General features: G+C 41.6%; 1 protein-coding gene across 1 annotated transcript in view; it reads left to right on the forward strand.

The window, feature by feature from the left end:
• Positions 1-18,894, forward strand: part of CHMP3 (charged multivesicular body protein 3) — a 43,900-nt gene extending 25,006 nt beyond the window's left edge. Inside the window, exons 4-6 of the mRNA XM_040224319.1 lie at positions 10,557-10,678; positions 14,070-14,184; positions 15,608-18,894. Coding sequence (XP_040080253.1) covers positions 10,557-10,678; positions 14,070-14,184; positions 15,608-15,753 — 383 coding nt within the window. The 3' untranslated portion in view covers positions 15,754-18,894. The remainder of the gene's footprint in view (positions 1-10,556; positions 10,679-14,069; positions 14,185-15,607) is intronic.
• The last annotated feature ends 1,101 nt before the right edge of the window (positions 18,895-19,995 follow it).

Below are 19,995 nucleotides of genomic sequence, written 5' to 3' on the forward strand. Positions count from 1 at the left end.
TTCTCTTTCAACCTCCCCAGAGGTAACCATTATCATATATTAAAATGTATATAAACAGTATTATATTTTGTGTTTCATTCTGCATTGTTTCCCATTTATCATTGTAAGGTTGAAATATACCCATGTAATAATATATTTTGGTATGATATTTACCATACCAACTTAATGATGAATATGTTTTGAGATGATAAATATATATTTTTAACTCCTAGGTGGTATTGCATCCTTTGAATGTATCACATTTTATTTTTCTTTTCCCTGTTGATGGACATTTAAGCTTTTTTCAGTTTTTACTATTACTTAGAGTGCTGCGATGAATGTCTTTTCACTTTTGCACATGTTTTTCTTTAGGACAGTTATATCCTCAGAAGTGGAATTGCTGCATTAAAAGTAGCTGGGTTTAAATTTTACTAGAACTGCAAAATTACTCTCCAAAGAGGCTAATTTGTATTCCCACCAGCAGCAGATGAGGGTTCTTTTTTCTGAACCTTTTCGTCAGCCCTATAACATCTCTCTGGGAACTAGTGGGCTTGATCACGCTCTTCTGTTCACCTTTTCTTCCTATGAACTGAATCCAAAATATCTTTTCAAGAAATTACAGTTCACAAATATTCACTAATGTACATGAAAAAAATCTCTTCTCCTGTAGCATGTACTTCCAATAGTGAACATAACACAGCATAGTCAAGAGCCTGTTATTCTTTACATATATACCCATAACAACATATATTGTTGTTTCAAATAGATAGTCTTTGTGGCTTTATCACACCTGCAAAGTAAAATATCTGCTATTTGATACTTACGTTAAAATACTCTTTTCTAGCTCCTCTCCTCTTTTCCATCTTTCCTTTCTCTCTGCAGGTGAGCTCATCTAACCTCGTGCCTTTAAACGCCATTGATTTCCAGATTTTTATCTTCAGGCCTTACTTTCAGGGTATAGCTGGCATCTCCACTCATTCTCAATGGGTATGTCAAAACTAATATGCCCATCCAAGCACCTTGGCTAGCCTTACTTCATCTATATCCCCAACTTCTTCCTGTGTTTCCCCCTGAGAATCCAAGACTTCATGTAGTTTCTTCTACAGATGTTTCCACGTGGGTTTCTAAAAGACAAAGAGTTCCATCGTTCATGTTCCTTGGTCTTGCAAGTCTCAAGTATGTTAATGTGATCATTTCATTTCCACTGTATTTTCTGTTTCTTTCTGATAGGAAAAGATTTTAGTCAAATGCTAGATTTCCTGGGCTGATCCTTTATAATTTTTTTTTTTAATCTTTCCTGTTTTCACTTTGGAAGTAATAATAGTACCTCCTCATAGGGTAGTTGTGAGGCTTAATTCAGTGCCTGGCCCTTGGTAATTGCTGTATGTGTGGGTTCTAAATATAATTTTTGTTACCATCATCAATTTTGTCTTTGTGTTCTGCCTTCTAAACTCACTTTCTAAATTTTCTCTATTTTTTCTTTTTTTTCTTGAATTTATTTTATCTGTCTTAATTTTTGGAAAAGAGTTCTCTGATCTTTATTTTTAAAAATATCATTTTATTCTTATTTCATGAATATAATATTTATTATTGATAGTCTTTAAAAATACATATTCTTTTTCTATGGTTTACCCAGGACATTGAATATCGCTCCCTGTGCCATATGGTAGTAGGGCCTTGTTTTCCATCCATTCTGTATGTAATAGTCTGTATCTACTAACCTTAACTCCTAGTCCATTCCTTCCCTACCTCCTTAATAGCTTTAAAAATTTATTTTTTATGTTCCTTGCATTGTTTCTCAGAGCGCCTTCTCCCCACCACCCTTTTCTTCCTTATCTCTTTCCTCTTTTTACGAGAGAGGGAGGGAAAAGAGTGGAGAAGTTGGATTAAGTATGAGTTTCATAAGAAGCTTCTGCAGTCTTCTCAGGCAGGTAGCTTAAGCTACAAAGAGAAAAATTATAATTCATGTAATAAATCCATTTCTTTTAGCCACTATTATATGCCAGATATATTTCAGGGCACCAGACATAAAATAGTGAACTGTACAGACACAGTCATTGGCCTCTAGTTTTGGAGTAAAAAGCAAAAATAAATAAATTTAATAAAAAGAAGCATACCTAATAAAATAATAAACTTAATAAGTAAATGGGTATTTATAAATGCACATTGTAATGAGCACTGCTGCTACTGCTAAGTCATTTCAGTCGTGTCCGACTCTGTGTGATCCCATAGACAGCAGCCCACCAGGCTCCCCCGTCCCTGGGATTCTCCAGGCAAGAACACTGGAGTGGGTTGCCATTTCCTTCTCCAGTGCATGAAAGTGAGAAGTTAAAGTGAGCACTAGGAGTTATAAAAGGGAAATGCACTCAAGGGTGGCTCCTTTCAGTCTCTGATGATATCTGAAAGATGAGTAATTAAGGGGAGGGCTTATTCCAACCAGAATGTCAGCGACCTGTGTGAAGGCCCTAGGCCAAAAGAACTATGTATTTGAACCATGAAGGAAGTTCTGAGAGGTTGGGGTACCTGGGTGCAAGGGGGAAGGATGGCTGAAAAGGATGAGCAGGGAGGTGAAGAAAATAGTTGGGACAGCTGTAAGGAGAGCAGGGCTTTTCAGATTCCAATGTGGAGGCCCTGCAGATCAGCTGCAGAGGGGGTGCAGAAGCAGAGCTCTGAGGGAGAACTAGAGAGGCGTCCAGGTAGAGGAATGGGGGCCTGGAGGCACAGGTGAAGTAGTTCAGACTGTGCTTAGCAAACAGCCCTTGATTCAGTGTGACACAAGTGCTTGACAGGGTAGTGGGAGGTGAGGCTGGAAAGGTAATCTGCAGTCAGAGTTTGGAACACTCAGCTGAGGGTGGTGACTTCATCTCCTAGACAGGAGAGAGCCTCATCGAGTACTGGGAGCACAGCTGCAGGTGCAGCCAGGCAGGAGGCAGGGGGACCTGAGAAGGGATGGTCAGGGCCCAGCTGGGTTAGTCTGGTAGGATGAGTGGGAGAGAGGACATTGGAGAACTGCTCTGGATGCCAAGTAAGTGAACGTGGTGAAGGTAGAAATAAGCCTAAGGTGCTCCAAACCCTGAACCCAGAAAGAGCACAGGGCATTTAAAGACTCTGGAAACCCAGAAGGAGGGAGAAGCAGGCCTAAGAGAGACAGAAGACTCTACTTGGGGCTCTCCAGACTGGCTCCATGTGGGTCACCCTGCTTCCCCAGCACCTCAGCACAGGGCCTGGCCGGAGGAATCCCCAGGGAGAGTTGTTGAGGGGGTTTATAGTTGGATGTTGTCTGTTGGCAAATTAAATACAACAGAGAAGGTAACTGATAATAGAACCCAGAACAGAGAGGGAGGGGGATGTCTACATCTTCGGACTGAGAAAAGAGAAAACGAGAAATACTGTGACATGAGTTCCCATGTCCCCATCCCACCTGAGCCTGTTACAGTTTGAAAAGCCACCATTTGATGAAGTCATTTTTTCTCTTTAAGATGTTTCTCTTTTCAAATGCAGATGTCCCTGGGAGGGGTGGTGTATTAAGCCCTGTCAGCTATTAATACATTGTCATGATCAGATGTTTTCCAAGTGTTACTTTCTGACAGCAGCTTCTTGCAGAACAAGACAGATAATAAGTATGTTTTGGTTGGGAGAGAAAGTTAAAAGAAGCTAAGAAGGTGGGGTGGAAACAAAACTATCATATGGTCCAGAAATTCCACTTCTGGATAAGTAAGGATTGAAAGCAGGGACTCCAAACAGATATGTTTACATCCGTGTTTATAGCAGCATTATGCATAACAGGCAAAAGGTAAGGACAATTCAGTTGTCCACTGAAGGATAAAGGGATAAACAAAACATGGTATATATAGTTCAGTGGACTACTGTTCAGCCTTAAAAAGGAAGGAGGTTTTGGGGACTTCCCTGGGTTCGATCTCTGGGTTGGGAAGACCCCCTGGAGAAGGGAAAGGCTATCCACTCCAGTATTCTGGCCTGGAGAATTCCATGGACTCTATATATATATATCCCATGGCATCACAAAGAGTCAGACACAACAGAGCGACTTTCACTTCCACTGGTGGTCCAGTAGTTAATACTCTGCCTTCCAGTGCAGGGGGCGATGGTTCAATTCCTGTTCAGGAAACTAATATCTCACATGCTGCAGGGTGCAGCCAAATATTTAAAATATAAAAAAGAAGGAAGAAGTTCTGACATATTACAACTTTGGGTACTTTGAAGGCATTGTGTTAAGTGCAGTATGCTTGTCACCAAAGGCCAGATGCTATGTGATTCCACTTCTGTGAGGTATGGAGAATAGTCAGAATCATAGAGAAAGTGGAATGGTGGTTGCCAAGAGGTGGAGGGAGAGGGGAATGGGGAGTTAAGAGTTTAAAGGGGACGAAACTTTGTAAATTCAAATTCTGTAGAGCTTCATCATTTTCATATGAAATATTTTTCCTTTGCACAAACAAAATGCAATATAAACAAAAATTTTAAAGGGTAAAGAACATCTCCCTCGTGAATTGATTGTCTCCATTGTTTTATATTTGATTTTAGTCATTATTCATACGAATACTTATTTTACTCAGCTGTAAGTGTAGTGTGAGTGCCCATGGTTGGCATTAGGTGAGAGTGGCTGGAGGTAATCAGCCTTTTGGAATCTTAAGCCTTATCTATCCCTGTAGTGGGCTTCCCTGGTGACTCAGCTGGTAAAGAATCCTGCAATGTGGGAGACCTGGGTTCTATCCCTGGGTTGCAAAGATCCCCTGGAGAAGGGAAAGCTACCCACTCTAGTATTCTGGCCTGGAGAATTCCATGGACTGTATGGTCCATGGGGTCAGAAAGAGTTGGACACCTTGTGACTTAACTTTGTGAAACGTCATTGTAAGACTCCATATTTTCTTATAACTGTTCATTCTGCTTATAATGGCCATGTTAAAGATGGCTTTTGTGAGTGTGTTGCTCGGTAGGGCCCTTGCTCTCAGGGAATTGCATTTCGCTGTTGATGCCATTTTTAATATTTTTTCTGATTTATTTAAATTTAGGTATAATTGCCACAAGAACCTGTGATAAGTGGAAACAACTTTGTAATTTTGTTGCTTTAATTATTGAAATCAGACTCAGAATTCTATTTCCATTGGTCTTTGCATCCATGATTATGAAGCTAAATCTACATTTAGCTGCTTTGTTTCCATATTTGGTTATTGTTATAATTTATAGCAGAACTTGTGTTTGTGTGTGTGTTTCATTTGTATCTCTAGCAGGCATAGTAACATAATGTTGCTTTTTTTTATATACTCTTTTCTGAGGGTTTTTTTAAATTAAGCTTTTTGAGAGAATTGTAGATTCACATACATGGAGTTGTAGGAAATAATACAGAGAGATTCTGTGTATACCCTTTACCCATTTTCCCCCAATGGTAACATTTTGCAGAGTTTAAGTATTACAACCAGGAGGTCGGCATTGATACAGTCAAGCTTTAGAATTCTTCCAGTTTCCATCTTTACAGGGATATCTCATGCTGCACATCTGTAACCACACCCACTTCCCTCCCACCCCCACCCCCTCTTTATATCTGATTAGTAATCTGTTTTTTTTTTCTTAACTTTTTATTTTGTATTGGAGTATAGCAGGTTAACAAAAAATAGTTTCAGGTGAACAGCTAAGGGGTTTAGCCATACATATACATGTATCCATTCTCCCCCAAAATCCCCTCCCATCCTGGCTGCCACATTAATTTTAGAATTTTATTATTTCAAAAATGTTATACAAATGGAATCAGCTCATATGTAAGTAACCTCTTAGGATTGGCTTTTTTTTTTTTATTGACGTGTAATCGACATACACTATTATACTAGTTTCAGATGTACAGAATAGTGATTTGACATTTATATACTTTACAACTTGATCACCTCAGTAAATCTAATAACTGTTACCCTACAAAGTTATTGCATTATTACTGACTGTAATTCCCTGTGCTGTACATTACATTCCCATGACTTATTTTATATTAAATACTATACTTATTTTATATTAAATTACTAGAAGCTTCATGGGCACCTTGTCTTTGACAAAGGAGGCAAGAATATACAGCGGAGAAAAGACAGCCTCTTTAGTATGTTGGTGCTGGGAAAACTGGACAGCTGCATGTAAAGGGATGAAACTAGAACACCTCCTAACACCATACACAAAAATAAACTCCAAATGGATTAAAGACTTAAATGTAGGGCCAGAAACTATGAAGCTCTTAGAGGAAATCATAGGCAATACACTTGACATAAATCATAGCAAGATCCTCTATGACCCACCTCCTAGAGTAATAGAAATAAAAACAAAAATAAACAGGTAGGACCTAATTAAACTTAAAAACTTTTGCACAGCAAAGGAAACAAGAAACAAGGTGAAAAGATAGCCCTCAGAATAGGAGAAAGTAATAGCAAATGAAAAGTATTAATCTCCAAAATATACAAGCAGCTCATGCCGCTCAATACCAGAAAAACAAACAACCCAATCAAAAAGTGGGCAGAAGATCTAAACAGACATTTCTCCAAAGACGACATACAGATGGCTGATAAACACAGGGAAAGATGCTCAGCATTGCTCATTATTAGAGAAATACAAATCAAAACTACAGTGAGGTATCACCTCGTGCCAGTCAGAATACCCATCATCGAAAGCGCAAAGCGCTCTTAAGTGTGAAGTGCTCATGTGTTTCACAAGCCCCTCTGCGTGACTGTGACCTTTCTCAGTTTAAATGTCGGCTAGCCTTTATAATGCTAACTTTATGTTTTCTGTAGAATATTAACCTTTTTATTTTTGGAGATTCTTATTTTACTGTGAAATGTATACAGCTGAAAATTTTCTGTGCTCCGCCTATTCATCCCTCCCACCCTTAACTCCTGGCAATCACTGATCTTTTTACTGTCTCCATAATTTTCCCTTTTTTGAGAATGTCATATATACTTGGAATCATACTGTATGTAGCCTTTTAGATTTTCTTTTTAAAAAATATTTATTTATTATTTATTTAATTTTCGGCTGTGCTAGGTCGCCATTGCTGCACATGGGCTTTCTCTCGTTGCCGCTAGTGGGGGGTACTCTCTCACTGTAGTGCACAAACTTCTCCTTGCAGTGGCTTCTCTGGTTGTGGAGTACAGGCTCTAGGGCACATGGGTTCAGTAGTTGTAGTGCATGGGCTTATTAGTTGCTCCATGGCATATGGAATCTTCCCAGACTAGAGACTGAACCCATGTCCCCTGCATTGGCAGGTGAATTTTTAACCACTGGACCACCAGGGAATTCCTAGATTGCCTTCTTTCACTTAGTAATATACATAAAAGGTTTCCTCCATGTTTTTTCAAGAAAGCTCATTTCTTTTTAGTGCTGATTAATATTCACTGTGTTGATGTCCCACACTCTGTTATCCATTATTGTTCACTTGCAAGCCACATCTTGGGTGATTCTGAGTTTTGGCAATTATGAATAAAGTTCTTGTAAACATTCATGTGCAAGTTTTTGTGTAGACGTAAGTTTTTAACTCCTTTGAGTAAATACCAAGGAGGTCTATTGTCGGATCCTATGTTAAGAGTATATATTCAGTTTTGTAAGGAGCTGACAAACTGTCTTCTAAAGTGGCTGTCCCATTTTGCATTCCCACCAGCGGTGATTGAGAGTTCCTATTGCTCCACACCCTCCCCAGCATTTGATATCAGTGTTCTGGGTCTTGTCCAGTCTAATAGGTGTGTACTGGTGCCTCACTGTTGTTTTCATTTGCATTTCCCTAATGACATAGGATGTTGAACGTCTTTTTATGTGCACTTTTTTTTGCCGTCTGTATCTCTGAGTTGCTTGATTAGGTATCCTGCCTATTTTCAATTGGGTTGTTCATTTCCTTCTTGATGATAAATATAGATACTTATATTAGATAATTGGAGAAGGCACTGGCAACCCACTCCAGTACTCTTGCCTGGAAACTTCCATGGACAGAGGAGCCTGGTAGGCTGCAGTCCATGAGTTGCAAAGACTCGGACACGACTGAGCGACTTCACTTTCACTTTTCCCTTTCATGCATTGGAGAAGGAAATGGCAACCCACTCCAGTGTTCTTGCCTGGAGAATCCCAGGGACAGGGGAGCCTGGTGGGCTGCCGTCCACGGGGTCGCGCAGAGTCAGACACGACTGACGTGACTTAGCAGCAGCAGCAGCATATTAGATAATAAATATGACATAGATGATATTTATCATTGATGGTAAATATGACACTTTGAGAGCTTTAAGAGTTCTTTGTATATGTTAGACCACAATCTTTTTCATCATAAATGTCTGATGAAAATCTTTTTTTCCAGCTTTTGGCTTGTTTTCTCACTCTCTTGTAGGGATAACTGTGTTTACTTATAAAATAATTTTTTTCTGACATGTGCTTTTTTCCCTTGTGTAACATAAAAAATATTTTGGTCCTGTCTTTTATTTTTCTCATATCTTTTTGGTTTTGAGATTCCAGGGTTCATATACATTTATTTTGTCCTTTTAAAAATCCACTTCACCAGTCCTTGACTGGTTATCAAATTAAATATTGCTGGAATTAATTTTGTTTCTAAATTCAGCTTTGCTTCATCTTTTCCCCACTATATTGAGTCTTCCTTTTCTTATTTCTTTTAGCAATCAGTAGTTCATACCTTTTTCAAAATGCAAATGTTTCAGTATTTAACTTAACACTTGTCACACCATGTTTTTCTGTTTCCATTTATTTTTGCTATTTCAAAAAAGTTTATTGAACACATGTCATGTTCAATCCCAGAGCCACTCCCTCTGGGATACAGACTCAGGATGCAAATTAGGATAAAACATCAGCCTGTGTAGACATCCAACTTTTATCATCCAAACAAAACTATGTGGCATTTGTTTTATTTTTATCTTTCTTCTCTTCCTCCCATCATTTACCTTTTTACAACAATCAGTAGTAACTTCAACACTTTAGAATTTGTCTTTTTTATAATGGCATAATTCATTCCTATTTTAGCCATACAGATGCTTGATACTGCCTTTTCCCTATTCATAGGAAATTAAGAGTGCAAGGGAAGTATTCTCTGCAACTAGTGAACTTCTTACTCCTGTAGAAAAATCACAAAATACTGTGTGTGTCCGATGGGTACTTCTCTGGTCATGCATTTCCTTGCCCCTTGTTTTCCTTAGCTGCTGCAGCTTCCTGGAGTCTGGATTCGGACAGTAGATGGGTGGTGGTTCCCAGTGTAGCTGGGGGGCCCTGTTTTGGCGAACAAATGAACACGAGGCATTTCTCAGAACATTTAAGTCTTGTGAAATTTCAAAACAGATTTGAAGGGTGGCCAACAAAGGTCTGTCTAGTCAAGGCTGTGGTTTTTCCAGTAGTCGTATATGGATGTGAGAGTTGGACTGTAAAGAAAGCTGAGCACTGAAGAATTGAAGCTTTTGATCTGTGGTGTTGGAGAAAACTTTTGAGTGTACCTTGGACTGCAAGGAGATCCAACCAGTCCATCCTAAAGGAGATCAGTCCTGGGTGTTCACTGAAAGGACTGATGTTGAAGCTGAAACTCCAAATACTTTGGCCACCTCATGCAAAGAGCTGACTCATTTGAAAAGACCCTGATGCTGGGAAACATTGAGGGCAGGAGAAGGGGACGACAGAGGATGAGATGGTTGGATGGCATCACTGACTCAATGGACATGAGTTTGGGTGGACTCTGGGAGTTGGTGATGGACAGGAGGCCTGTCGTGCTGCAGTTCATGGGGTCGCAAAGAGTCAGACATGACTGAGCAACTGAACTGAACTGAACAACTCTATTTTGACCTGTTAAAAACTTACAGGGGGAGAAATCATAATTTGCTACTACCATGATTTATTTTAAAGAATATAGGGATTTCCCTGACAGTCCAGGGGTTAAGAATCCACCTTCCAGTGCAAGGGATGTACTTTTGATCCCTGGTTGGGGAACTGAGATCCCACACGCCTCAGGGCAACGAAGCCTGCATGCTGCACGAAAGATCTTGTGTGCCTCAATTAAGACTCCACACAGTCAAATAAATAAATATTGAAAAGAAGAATATATAGTATGTGTGTGATCTTGGACTATAGAGAATTTTTTCTAACTGTAGCCACCTTACACTGACACACATTTTCTCTTATTTTCCTGTGACCAGTGACAGGTCCCTGCCAGAGCAGCTGCAGTCCGTCAGCTGGTGCGTGGGAAGCGTTGCTTGGGTTGCCTAAAGCCTCTTTTCCAGTCTGGCCCTGGCAAGGCCTGGAGACATTCTTCTGTGTGTGACTTGTCCTGATGTCACAGTTGTTCCTAGCTAGCTTCGTTCCCTCAGGGTCAGACTCAGGCCTTCAGGTGTGAGTCTTGGTGTGCCTGTAGACTGTTGTAGCCAAAGTAGCACCCAGTTTAGCAAAGTCAGTCTCGGTCAGCCAGCACAGTCATGCAGTCTACAGGTACATAAATAGGTCTGGGAGCCCGCCCACTCCCGCTGGCTTTTATCAGAGTAGCTTGTGATTTGCCTGTCTGTCTTTATTCCATCCTGTGCCACATTGTGTTGAGCGATCCTGTCCTCTTTGCCTTTCAGCGGTTTTGCGAGTGGCTGGTTCCCTGCAGAAGAGCACAGAAGTGATGAAGGCCATGCAGAGTCTTGTGAAGATCCCGGAAATCCAGGCTACCATGCGGGAGCTGTCCAAAGAGATGATGAAGGTGACCTGGGGCTGGCCCTGCGACCTCTTCCAGAGCACTAGGAGTCAGCCAGCGGCAGAGCCTGGGACAGTGTGGACGGGAGCAGACAGGTCATTGTGGCCCAGCAGACCTGATTTTGAGGATAGAAGCGATGGATTTTTTTTGTTTGTTTTTTGTATTTTAATTTTTTTATTATTATTTTTAACACCAGGACAAAATACAAAACAAAACAAAAATTGGTGTATAGCCAATTAACAATGTTGTGATAGTTTCAGGTGAAGTGAAGGGACTCAGCCATTCATATACGTGTATCTGTTCTATGCCAAACCCCCTTCCCATCCATGCTAGCACATTACATTGAGCAGAGTTCCATGTACTATATAATAGGTTTTTGTTTGTTATCCATTTTAAATATAGCAGTGTGTACATGACCTTCCCCCCAGCAACCATGAGTTCCTTTTCTCAGTCTGTTAGTCTCTTTCTGTTTTGTAAGTAAGTTCATTTGGGTCATTTCCTTTTAGAGTCCACATATAAGGGATGTCATATGATATTTCTCCTTCTCTGTCTGACTTCACTCAATATGACACTCTCTAGGTCCATCCATGTTGCTGCAAATAGCCTTATTTCATTCTTTTAATGGCTCAGTAATATTCCATGGTATTTATATACCACATCGTCTTTATCCATTCCTCTAGAGGACAGAGGCTGTTAACACTGAAATCGTCTGAGCTGAGCATGGCAGAGGCTGTGCCATTTTTCCTTAGAAGAAGCAATGGTATATCTAGATCTCCAGGGGAGGTGGGTTCCCAGAGTTTGGAGAGTTCAGAATTATGGGCTCTGAGGTGAACAAGGAAACAGCAGAAAACCCAGGTTCCTCCGTTTGTACCAGAGGAGTGTTAGTGAAGCAGGCAAGGCAGGTGGTTCAGGACCAGGGGTTGGCAAAGTTTTTTTGTAAAGGGCTGGATAGTAAATGTATTTTTTATTTCCTGGGCCATAGGTCTCTATTGTAACTACTCAGCTCTACTTTGTAGTTTAAAAGTAGCTGTAGATAATATGTAAACAAATGAGCATGACTGTGTTCTCATAAAACATTATTTGTAAAAGTCGGCAGTGGATTGGGTTTGGCCTGTAGCTGGCTGACCCCTGTCTTAGACCAGAAAGTGAAAGTTTCTCAGTTGTGCTAGATTCTTTGTGACCCCATGGACTTAGCCCGCCAGGCTCTTCTGTCCATGGGATTCTCCAGGCAAGAATATGGAGTGGGTTTCCATTGCCTTCTCCAGGGGATCTTCCCAACCCAGGGATCAAACCTAGGTCTCCTGCATTGCAGGTGGATTCTTTACTATCTGAGCCACCAGGGAAGCCCAAATAAAGGAACTGAGAACCAAATAGAAAGCAGTAAACACCTGCTGCCCCAGGACCAGGGCCTGGCAGGGACCTGCACCAGTGGCTTTGGATGGGGGACAAGGCTCAGGAGGGTGCTGTTACTGAGCCCCCAGCTGCCTGTGGTGCAGCACACACACTCTCCTGGCGAGTTCTCCCAGCCACCTTGAGATGTTGGTATTTTTTTCCCTATTTTATACAGGAGTAGGAAACTGAGTCTTCAAGTTGCCAGGTGACTTGCCTGAGTGGCCTTGGTAGGAGAGGACAGGCCTGGGGTTGGAACACAAAGGCCTGAGCTGTGCCAGAGGACTTGGTGCTAGGCAGACCCCACCAGTGCTGCCTCACAGCTGTGAGCCTGTGGCCTGAGAATCCTTGTGTGGGGCTATGCAGAGAACCTGCCTCCCTTCCTTCCAGGGGATTTGATGTATGAACTTGAGTTGTAAACAGGGCTCCTGAGCCCAGGAGAGGGAAAGAGGAGAAGAAAGTTGATAGTAAAGAAAGGCAGCATCAAAAGCCCAGAACCCAGGTCTTTGGAAGGAGAAATCCCTGAGCAGTGATCAGGATGGAATCAGGTTAGTGGGATGTATCCTCTGAGAGTGATACGTGGGTGTCTCACCCCACGTTGTGATGTCTGTCTATCTAGAGCTGGTTAACACGGTCCTTCTTGGAGTGACTTCATGCCTGCTCACTGACCCATAAGCCACTGAGATCTGAGGGTGGGGTATTGATTTTAGAATCTGAAATTTCTTCCACAAAAGTTTCTGAGCACTGAAAATAATATAGCTTTGGAGCAAGGCATGTATGTAGTAGATAATATTTCCTAAATTCATACAAGGATGCCTCTCCAGGTGCAAATGGAAGCCTCTGCTGGGGTCCCAGCACATCAAGGGCATTCCATGAGTCTCCAGACCCAGGGCTATCTGTGGCACAAAGCAGACATTTGGTGAATGAATGGTTGCTAGCTGGATGAATGAATAAATGAATGGCCACTTACTCCTCCAGGATGTGGAAGGCTGTTCGAGTCAGGTTCCCCTGGGCTCTTTTAACCGAGTTAGTATGTATTGATCCAGCAGTAAGATCCATTCTCCCAGGCCAGAGGGCTCCACTTGTAACCTTGAATGTGAATTTGTTGGTTCATTTTGGTTGGAGGAAAAGGGTCTGAGCATGGGCAGAATACAGAACTAGCTAGATTCATACATTAAGAATCACCTGAGTGGTCTGACAGCAGGACAGAGGGCTTGCTTTAAGTCTGGTGCTGTCAGCACGGTCGGCGGAGCAAGGGCTGGAGCTGCCGCAAGTGATCTCATGCTTGCATGACGCTGCTCAGCGAGGGGCACCATTGGCCGGTGTTAGAGGGCAGTTTTCTTGTGTCTGTAGTGGGGCTGTGCTCTTGAGAATGAAGTAGGCTGATTGGCTGGCGTCGGGCTGCTGGGCATGGGGCTCACTGTAGGGAGTGTGGGCACTGCCTTGTTGGGTCCAGAAACGTTGACTTATCAGTTCTCTCAGGTTTTGGTGAATTGACTGATCCTTACCAGACCCATCAGACTGACTTCGGGCCAGCAGCTATCACTTGGACCTGCTGGAGTACAGGCCTTTTCTGGGTTCCATGGAGCCCCACCCTGCTCTTGGTATTTGTTATCATAGTGTCTTCTGTGACTCCAGCCTATTTTGATACTGTGTCTCAACTCCTGGACTCATAGATTTGCAACATCAGGGCAAATGCTTCCTGAGACAGCACCCTCTGGTCTCAGCAGGTTGTTTCCCACGTGCTGCGTTATCGTCTGAGTTACTCTGAAACTGCTAGAGGCCCCCCTCCAACCTTAGTACTAAATTTGGAGAGCAGTTTCCCTTTGGCTTTTTGCTTCCTCCAGAGAGGGCAGACAGCATGTGGTGTTTCCTGTGGCTTAGACCTGGGAAGGGTGGACTGGATTCATAGACACCAGAGCTCAGTTGGTGAGCTGGGCCCACAGGGACATCTGCGAGGAATGGATTTAACAGTTGTGGGAAGTGACATGGTTTATTCTATATTTAGGCTGGGATCATAGAAGAGATATTAGAGGACACTTTTGAAAGCATGGACGATCAAGAAGAAATGGAAGAAGCAGCAGAAATGGAAATTGACAGAATTCTGTTTGAAATCACCGCAGGTATGACCCAAGACTCTTCCTCTTTCTCCTCTCCTTTTATGGCCATCCTTCTTGCATTCATAAGATTAACTAGTAGCTTTTTCTTCAGGTTCTAACTCCCGTCCACATTTCTTACTTTATTTTTTAATTTTCATTTAATTTATGTTTGTCTGTGCTTGGTTTTTGTTGACGCCCGCAGGCTTTTCTCCAGCTGTGGCAAGCACGGGGACTGTAGTTGTGGTGTGCGGGCTTCTCATTGTGGTGGCTCCTCTTGTTGTGGAGCATGGGCTCTGGGGCACACAAGCTTTAGTAGCTGTGGCGTAAGAGCTCAGTAGTTTGCAGCTTCTGGGCTCTAGAGCACAGGCTCAGTGGTTGTGGTGCACAGGCTTAGTTGCTCTTCAGCATGTGGGATCCTTCTAGACCTGCGTCTCCTTGATTGCCAGTCAGATTCTTTACCAGGTTTCTTTACTGAGCCACCTGGGAAGTGTCCACATTTCTTACTTTGGATTATGCAAGTTATTACTTGAAAAACAAGCATAATATCTGTAACCATATTTTATAAAATTCAAAGATAAAAGAATTTTTTGGTCCTGTATTCTGTTGTCAGGAGCTTAAACTAGTATAGACTTTCTTGAAAGCAGTGTGGCAGTAGCAAAGCTCCTGAGCTCACAGATTGGCTTCTGGGAACTTACTCTAGTAATTTAAGATTTAGCTCAAGGATGTCTGTAGTATTATTGATAATATTGAAAAGTTTGAAAGAAGCTAAGTGCCTAATAATAGAATATTGGTTAAATCCATTGTGTTACATCTATGGTAATAGAATATGTTATAGTTGTTGTTACACGGAGATGTATTTATTGACATGGAAAGATGTTCATAACATGTGAAGAGAGCACTGTTACTGAAATACATATTGTTTAAAAAAACACATCTATTGAAAAAGTCTAGCAGAGGGATAAATAAAAATAATAGTTATCTATGAGGGGTGGTTCATGAGCTTTTAAACTGTATTTTCACTTCTAGACTTTCTGAGTTTTATGTTTAATAACAAAACTCACTAGATTTAATTTTTATTTGTTTTCAACTATTGGGGGGAAAGAAGACCCCAAGAAAACGTCTTGTAATGATTGAGGAACAGCTTAGTTTTACTGAGAGAGAATATTTAACATCTTCATGAATCTTGAAAATTAAGTACTCACTAGTGTTTAGGGATTTAGATCAAGAGCTTCAGAATCAAAATTCTTAAAATCAGAATCTTTAGTTACTGTGACTTTGATATTAGAAGTTGGTGTCTGTGCACATCTGTCATAGTAGCCCCACCAAAACAGCTGTTTCGTTGCCCCTTTTCTGTTCTTGTCAAGTTGAACCAGGTATGAAGACAAAGGAAATGAGGGGCCACTGCTTAAGCTGATGTTTTGTTGACCTGTGTACTGTTTCTTTACAGGGGCCTTAGGCAAAGCACCTAGTAAGGTGACGGACGCCCTCCCGGAGCCTGAACCTTCAGGAGCGATGGCTGCATCAGAAGATGAGGAGGAGGAGGAAGAGGCCCTGGAGGCCATGCAGTCCCGTCTGGCCACACTCCGCAGCTAGGGCACCCAGGCTGGCCGCAGGCTTTCTCCTGGGCCCATCACAGGGCGCACACTCCTTGAAGCCTCTGCCATTTCTGTGTCTCTTGCACTACACCTCTGGGTGAGACACTGCATTCTGGAGAAGGTTCTTTGCTGTTCTCTCTTCTCTCTCTGCAGAGGCTTGGGATTCAGTGAGATTATTCTTGAGAGGTGGTGTAATAAATGCGTCATTTTCAGGAGTATAAATAGAAGTTACCTTTCTAGGGGATGAGGGCAGAGAAGTCTTGTCTTCTCACATGCACTTCAGAGAGGAGAGTTGACTGCCTGAATGTTGAGGACTCTGTACTTTCTTTCTTTGGCCTGTAAAACACTATATAAATGGGTTTTAATAAATTTCTGCTTTAACACTTGGTCTTATCATAGATTGTCAGGTGCAGTGAGCTTGCAAGGTGTCTCTTGTCCCAAACTATGTCCTGTGTCGGCCATGGAAAGAGGAGGTGTTACAGCAGGGCATGTGGGACTCAGAAGCTCAGTGGAAGGCACTTCTGCTCAGTGGACGCTCCTCCTCAGCCTGCACAAGGTGCTTTGCCAGCTACTCTTCCTGTGTTTGTCAGCTTTGTATAAGCAAAAGGATGCCTGGGAATTGTGACCCCTTGTCTTGTGGGCTGGGTGGCTATATTATATTGGCCTGAGGCAGGTGTGTGTGTCTGCAGCTTTCTCCTTCCCACTGCAGATTGTGGACAGCAGTGGGGTTAGGCCTCTATCACCCTCTGATTGCCTTCTTCTGTGTTAAGCTGGTTGTCTTGGGTGTATGGGATATGTGCGTACATATCAGTGCTTTCTCAAAGCCAGGAGCTGACCAATGAGAAGGCATGGTGCAGTCATGCAGTGTGAAAGATTCACACATTTCTAAGTGACATTTTTAAATCATTCAGCAATAGCGACCTATATTTTTGTGGGCCTGACAGTTTACAAAGCTGTTGAACATATGTGATCATTCAGTCTTCACAAATTAGGAAAACACCTCAGCTTGCTGAAGTGACATACTCTAAATCATAAAATGGCAGAACTGGAGTTCAGCCCAAATCCCTCTGGTCCATGTCTTATGTGCCCTACACAGGTAGGGGAAAAAACCCAGCCACTGTCCCCCAGGTTGGTTTCTGTAGGTTGTATGGAGAAATGCGAATGTATTGGATGTGCTGCAGTGAGGACCTTTTCCTCTCATCCTGCAAAATGGGACTCTCCAAACCAGGGCACTGTCCTCTTACTCTTGATCTCATCTTCAGGATACAGTTCAATTTTTAAGTAAATTTCTTTTGAAAGAAGTTTTAGGTTCAGAGCAAAATTGAGCTGAAAATAGAGTTCCCATAAATACCTCTTGCCCTGACACATGCAGTCTCCCACTTAGATGTATAGACATATCACATCCCAGAAATATGTTTATTCCTGGAATCCTACAGTATGTAGACCTTTAAGATTGCCTTCTTACATTTAGTAATATGCATGTAAGTTTCCTCCATGTCTTTTTCATGGCTTGATAGGTCCTTTTTAGTGCTAAATTATATTTCATTGCTCACAGGCACTACACTATACATTCACCTGTGGAAGGACATTTTGGTTGCTCCAAAGTTTTAGCAGCTGTGAATAAAGCCATACATGTCTGTGTGCAGGTCTTTGTGTAGACATACATTTCACCTCATTTAGGTGAATAACAAGGAGCACAATTGCTGGATCATATGGTAAGAGTATGTCTGGTTCTGTAAAAAGCTGACATTTCCAAAGTGGCGGTATTGTTTTGCATTCCCACCAATAATGATGTGAGTTCCTACTGTTCCACGTCCTCACCAGCATTTGATGTTGTGTTTTGCATTTTGACTGTCCTAGTGTGAAACAGTATCTTGTTTTAATTTGCATTTTCCTGAAGATATTTGATGTGGAAAATCTTTTTATACTTTTTTTTGCCATATGTATATATTCTTTGGTGAGATATTTGTTTAGAACTTTTGTCCATTTTTAATTGGGTTGTTCATTTTCTTATTGCTGAGGTTTAAGAGTTCTTTGTGTACTATGGATAATAGTCCTTTATCAGAAATATCCTTTGCAAATGTTTTCTCCTAATCTGTGGCTTGTCTTCTAATTCTCTTCATGCTTTTCTCACAGAGCAGTTTTTAATATTAATGAAGTCCATCTTACCAGTTATTTCATGATAGTGCCTTTGATGTTGGATCTTAAAAGTCACTGCCATACCCAAGGTCACTTAGATTTTCTGTGTTATTTTATTAGTAGTCTTATAGTTTTATATTTTACATTTGGGGTTCCCAGGTGGCTCATGAGTGAAGAATCTACCTGCCAATGCAGGAGACACAGGTTTGATCCCTGGGTTGGGCAGATCTCCTGGAGGAGAAAATGGCAACCCACTGCAGTATGCTTGCTGGGATAATCCCATGGACAAAGGAGCCTGGCGGGCTATAGTACATGGGGTCACAAAGAGTCGGACATGACTGAATGAGTGAGCATGTGTGCACTGTGGTCTGTGATTAACTCTTGTAAAGCATGTAAGGTCTGTGTCTGGGTTTATTTCTTTGCATGTGGATGTCCAGTTATTCCAGCACCATTTACTGGAAAGATGGCCTTTGCTGCAGTGCACTACCCTCACTGCTTCATCAGAGATCTACTGACTGCATTTATGGGGGCCTATTTCAGGGCTCTCTGTTCTGCTCCATTGATGTATTTGCCTGTTCTTTTACCAGTACCACACTGTCTTGATTACTGTAGCTTTATAGGTAAGTCTTGAGGTCAGGTAGCATCAGTCCTCCAACTTTTTTCTTCAGCATTGTATTGTCTGTTCTGAGTCTCTTGCCTCTCTAAACAAACTTTAGAATTCATGTGTCAATATGCACAAAATAACTTGCTAGGATTTTGATTAGAATTGCTTTGAATCTACAAGTCCAGTTGAGAGGAACTAACACATTGCCAGGATAGAGTTTTATGACTGCATTTATCTGGCTGATTTATTCATGGAATGATTTTGGAATTAAGGAATGCTCATAATCTCTGAGCACTTTTGTTCTTATGTGGATAATCAGAGTTTATCCGGGTGCATGGATGGACAGAATAATGACAACCACTCTTTCAGCGATTCAAATAAAATGATCTAAATATAGGGTTGGTTTGTTTCAATTGTTTGAGGGTTTTACTCCATCCCTATTTTCAGGCTAAGGAGAGAGCACTGTTGGCTCATTATTAGGCCACACATCCCATTTTCCCCCAGTACTCTGTTGGGTATCATTGGAAACAAGGTAAGTCAGATATTATTCTGGCCCTTCCAAGTCAACACCTGCAATAAAAGTTTTCCTCTAAACTTCAAATCCTTGACTTAGTTCCAGCACCAGCTCCTACTCGCCCCATCCTAACTACAGATGATTCTGCTTGGTGCCCCCACCCCCCAAAAATTTCAAGGGTATTCAGAATAGCATTCCACACCACCAACTCATTTTTGTTTTCTTCTCAAACACAGCTTACTCTTTAAAAATCACTGTCCAGCTTGTGGTGATCACCCAGCAGTTCACTCGAGGCAGATTATAACTTGACTTTCTCTGTCCCTGCCCATTCTCCCTGAATTGTCTGTTGGAGATGACTTCTTGAGCCCTTGCCAGTTGTACAGCTCACATGGCCTTAGGCCCTTTTTCTTGTCTGATATATTTACAGGTATGTCTTAGAACTCCTGGAGAGAGGGGGTCATGACTTCTATTTGTTCCAAAAGAGTACTAGTCTTGTCTGCCTGTGCACCTCTCCCCCAAATCCAGCTCCATAACTATATTTATGGAAGCAACTGTGAAAAATCAAAGCTTTAAAAATTTGGACCATTTTTCTTGTCCTACCCTGGTGACAAATGCCCTTCAAAAGCTATTCTGTATTACCAGTAAGAAAGGTTCTTAAGTGAAAATAAACTTGGGAAATGCTTGGTTGAAATAAACATAAAGCAGGCTTCTTTAACTTTTCTTAGCCTTTCATATGCTTTTACCAAATTTATTTAACCAAGCACTTTTCTTTTGAGATGCCAGAATGAACACTGCTTGGCCACTGAGCCATTTCAGAAATTCAAGTCTAAACCGCAGTAGGGAAATACCTTTTCTTAAGCTAGGGAAGTTCTCATTTACAAATAATTACATTTATGTAATATATGTATAAAATTATGTCAGCAAAATGAAGTGGACAGTTTCAAACCCTTATCCTTCCAAAGAAACATTGAAAAAGTCCCAGA

The sequence above is a fragment of the Oryx dammah genome, unplaced genomic scaffold (assembly GCF_014754425.2).
Source record: "Oryx dammah isolate SB20612 unplaced genomic scaffold, SCBI_Odam_1.1 HiC_scaffold_25, whole genome shotgun sequence".
Classification (NCBI taxonomy): Eukaryota; Metazoa; Chordata; class Mammalia; order Artiodactyla; family Bovidae; genus Oryx; species Oryx dammah.